Raw genomic sequence first — 3609 nt, forward strand, 5'->3', positions numbered from 1 at the left:
ATAATCTTACTTCTACCTCTTGGCTCTGCATCCATTTATTGGGTACACAGTTCCATATCCTAGTCACTATTTCAATGCACAGCCCATACTAGAGAACATTGTTCTAGCCCCATAGATGCTACCTCTGAGCTGGGACCACAGTCAAATCTTTAGCAGATCATTTAATCATTCTATAAAGCCAGATGATTCTGAGTGATGTACAAAAAAAGGGAGAAAACGTGGATCATGGTCATGAAGCCAATATTTCATTTCCTTGGTATAAAACAGAATTTTTTTGTATGAGGCAAAGTTATATGGAAATTTACATCAATGGATCAATATTTTATGCCTTTCAATGGTAGTGGTGCTGGCAAAAAATTTCAGAGATCCATAACTGATATGATCTGCCCAGACCTTATTTTTTTTCCATATATTGCTTGAGCTCATCTTCACTTTTCATGAACAAATTTATTCTTTTCCTTTTGAAGTCTTCCCTCCATTGTCTCTGGCCTAATTCTTCAAGAATACTGGATATCACTTAAAACCTAGGAAGTTAATCTGGTTACCTTATGCCTACTTGAGAATGACGAGTTCACTCCTGACTCTACTTCTAGGATGTTACTTGAATTTTGCTAGTGATTTCTATTCTTGCAAGGCTCATTTTATTCTGGTGATCCTTTGCTAACACTGGAAGTACTATCTAAATATTGAACTCAATGTTTCTTAATGTCTCTGCTTATTCTCATGTGTGCTAAAATCATTACCCCAAATGCATCACAGCAAGTTAATAGGGTCATCAGGTACTTCTGATCTTGATGACAGGCTGGACAAGAACCTTGATATTTAGTCCCTGTACTGAGTTCATTGTCTTACTGAAGATTTTCATTAGCGATCCCTTATACACTCACAGGAATTCCTGAGCACCTACATGGTAATCATCTACCTTAAGAGCTAAAATATATGTTTCTTAGATAACTAAACCAAGTCAAAACAATCAACAAAAATAAAATAGGGATAAAGAAAAAACATAAATCACTTGGTCATTCCCTCATCAGCTATCCTCCTATGTTTATAGCCACTAGCCTCTGCCCATTCCAGCCTGAGAGAGCTTTGTTTGTATGTTGGGGACAGCTGTAATAAGAAACTCAACCAGATTTCTGGGTTGAAACCAGGGGTGCTGGTATCTGGGGAGAGGCAGACATTTGAAGGTTTATGCACAGGGTGGAGGTGTTTTTGCAAGGCTGTGGCAAAGCTGCTGGCACAGAAGTACATAGCTGAGTCCCCCAGCCTTGTGGCATGGATCTTCAGAGTGAAATATGATCCATCAGTCCTTTCAACTGAGAATCCGTCCTTGAATATTTCAGACTCCTCTGAGGGTTTATCATTATAGAAGGAAACCAGAAACTCCATCCTCTGCCCCAAGATCTGTCGGTACCAATAGAAGTATAAGTGACCAGAAATGGGGTCACAACTCAGGATCACCATCTGACCCATCTTTGTGACTTGATGGCTAGGAATCTGGGTGACTCCAGGTTCCATGTGACCTGTGGGAAGACAAAGAAGTTTAGGGAATATTAGAATGGTTTTAGGGAAGTCTGAGATTAAAATTTTCTAGCATGCTAAAAATCCACCTGCAATCAGGAGACTAAAAGTAGCAAAACATAGGAGCCAGGTATCCATAGCAGGTTCAGAGCAGGAATGAAGCCTCTCTCAGCATAGTCCTCTGATCATCAGAAACAGGAAGAGTGTGCTGAGCTCTCATGGTCCCATAGGCAAACATTAGCAGAATTAATGGGGACTGCCATACCTGCCATCCTTGGAGCGCCCTCTACAGAGGAAAGGAGAGACCCTATGCCGCCTTGCACTTACCTGATACCTCACAGCTCAGGGCTCAGTTCTGCCCATAGTTCTGCACCTCAGTTCTGTCTGATGGTGTGGCAGATAGAGGACCATTACTAGGAGCAGTGAGGGACAGTATAGGGCTTAGAAAAGAAAACTCCAAGCATAAATTCCTGCTCAGTAGTGTCGAGAGGTTTTCCTCTAAGAACCTGTGGAAGGACATCACATTATAGAGCTAATAATGCAGGATGTGAAGATTCAACATTGGTATTAGAGAGTCAGGAGGGAAAAAAAGCAACCAAGGAAATGTGAAAGCCTCAGTGGAAGAGAGAGGCCAATGAGTAGGTGAGACCCTGCACATATAGCAGAGAGAAAAAAGTAGAGAGAACAATGATCCAAACTAGATGGAGAACTATTGTATTCAGTGATGAGAACTGACAAAGCCACTTAAGGAGGAGATGAGGTATCATGAAAAAGGTTTGACATATATGGAGCTTGAACTGGGATTATATAGAGGATTTTTGAAGAACAAGAAATTTAAAAATATACATATCAGATGTGAGGCCAATAGAAGTGACCAGAAACGGGGTTACAACTCAGGGGCATAAGCCTATTGGAAGATACTTGAAACAACTTAAACTGGAGCATGTCTATCCTACATTCAACTGAGGCATAGTCTTGTTCAAGGCAAAACCAGGCCACAGGCTGTTGGTATCTGGGCACAGAATTTGGCATTGCAATATCCCATGAAGTGACAGGTGATACCATGGCCCGAGGTTTCTGTCTGCGTCCTGTAGAATTCTGTCTCAGGGCTTGGGTGGACATGTTGCTCCCATCACTTCCTGAATAGAACCAGAAGGTTTGTGCACGGGTAGGTTGTGACTTTGCAAGGCTGTGTCTTGACTGCTGGCACAGAGATACACAGCTGAGTCTTCTGGCTCCAGGGCATCTACACGAAGCTGTAACTGAGAATTGTCTGGATTTTTAGGTGTGAAGCGATTTGAAACAGTTTCATTTTTAACTAGTTCTTTATAGTTGTAAGAAAACATGAGTTCTACAGTCTTCTTGGTGCTCTGTCTATACCAATACATAGCATTATGCCCTAGATTTTGTTCACACGTTAGCATCCTGTTAGTCCCCTTCTCTGTGACCAGGTGTTTTGGTATCTGAGTAATTTCAGCTTTCACAGAATCTGTGGAAATAAAAAGTCAAATTTAAACTAAGCCAGGAAGAGAGTTTTATGAGGATCCATGAAAAAACCTAAAAATGCAAGGACAGAGATGCTGCATCTGTGCCAGGACTCACCTGCTCCCAGGAGACAAAGGGCCACATAGCAGAGGAACCTGGAACCCATGGCAGTGTCACACAGGTTGGGATTTGTGTCTCCCTCTTAGGGTATTGGCTGTGAGAAAGAGCTTGCTTGGGAAGTCAGTGCTGCTATAGGGTGCTAAGGTTCACATTTCTTCTTTGTCCTTCGTGCTATCAGGACCAAGCATGCATAAGCAGGTTCTCAGGCACAGACCACCCCCACCCCAGGTTCTGCAGACAGTTGCCTTCTTGCTAGTAGCTTCCTGCCCTGCAATGAGTAACTGGGTTTCACCTTCCTCTTTCTGTTTTGTAGTACCTCTCCTCCCCTCACACACAAATTCCTTCCCGTTGGGCAGAAATCTGTTGTCTATTCTGCTGCCTTGTATGGACCCAGGACAAGCCCACTCAGGCTTCCTCTCCCTCATCCTGACTAACTCAGAGAGGCTGCCTTGCCCAGTCCACCGGAGCCCTTTTCTGAAGCCA

General features: G+C 42.9%; 1 gene segment (V, D, J or C); it reads right to left on the reverse strand.

Annotated features, from left to right (window-relative positions):
* Nucleotides 1–2624: 2624 nt before the first annotated feature.
* On the reverse strand, nt 2625–3172 carry LOC109695471 (T cell receptor beta variable 3-1-like). The segment is given in 2 exon segments: nt 2625–3010; nt 3124–3172. Coding segments are annotated over 2 exon segments (435 nt in total).
* Between the last annotated feature and the right edge of the window lie 437 nt (nt 3173–3609).

The sequence above is a fragment of the Castor canadensis genome, chromosome 2 (genome assembly GCF_047511655.1).
Source record: "Castor canadensis chromosome 2, mCasCan1.hap1v2, whole genome shotgun sequence".
Classification (NCBI taxonomy): Eukaryota; Metazoa; Chordata; class Mammalia; order Rodentia; family Castoridae; genus Castor; species Castor canadensis.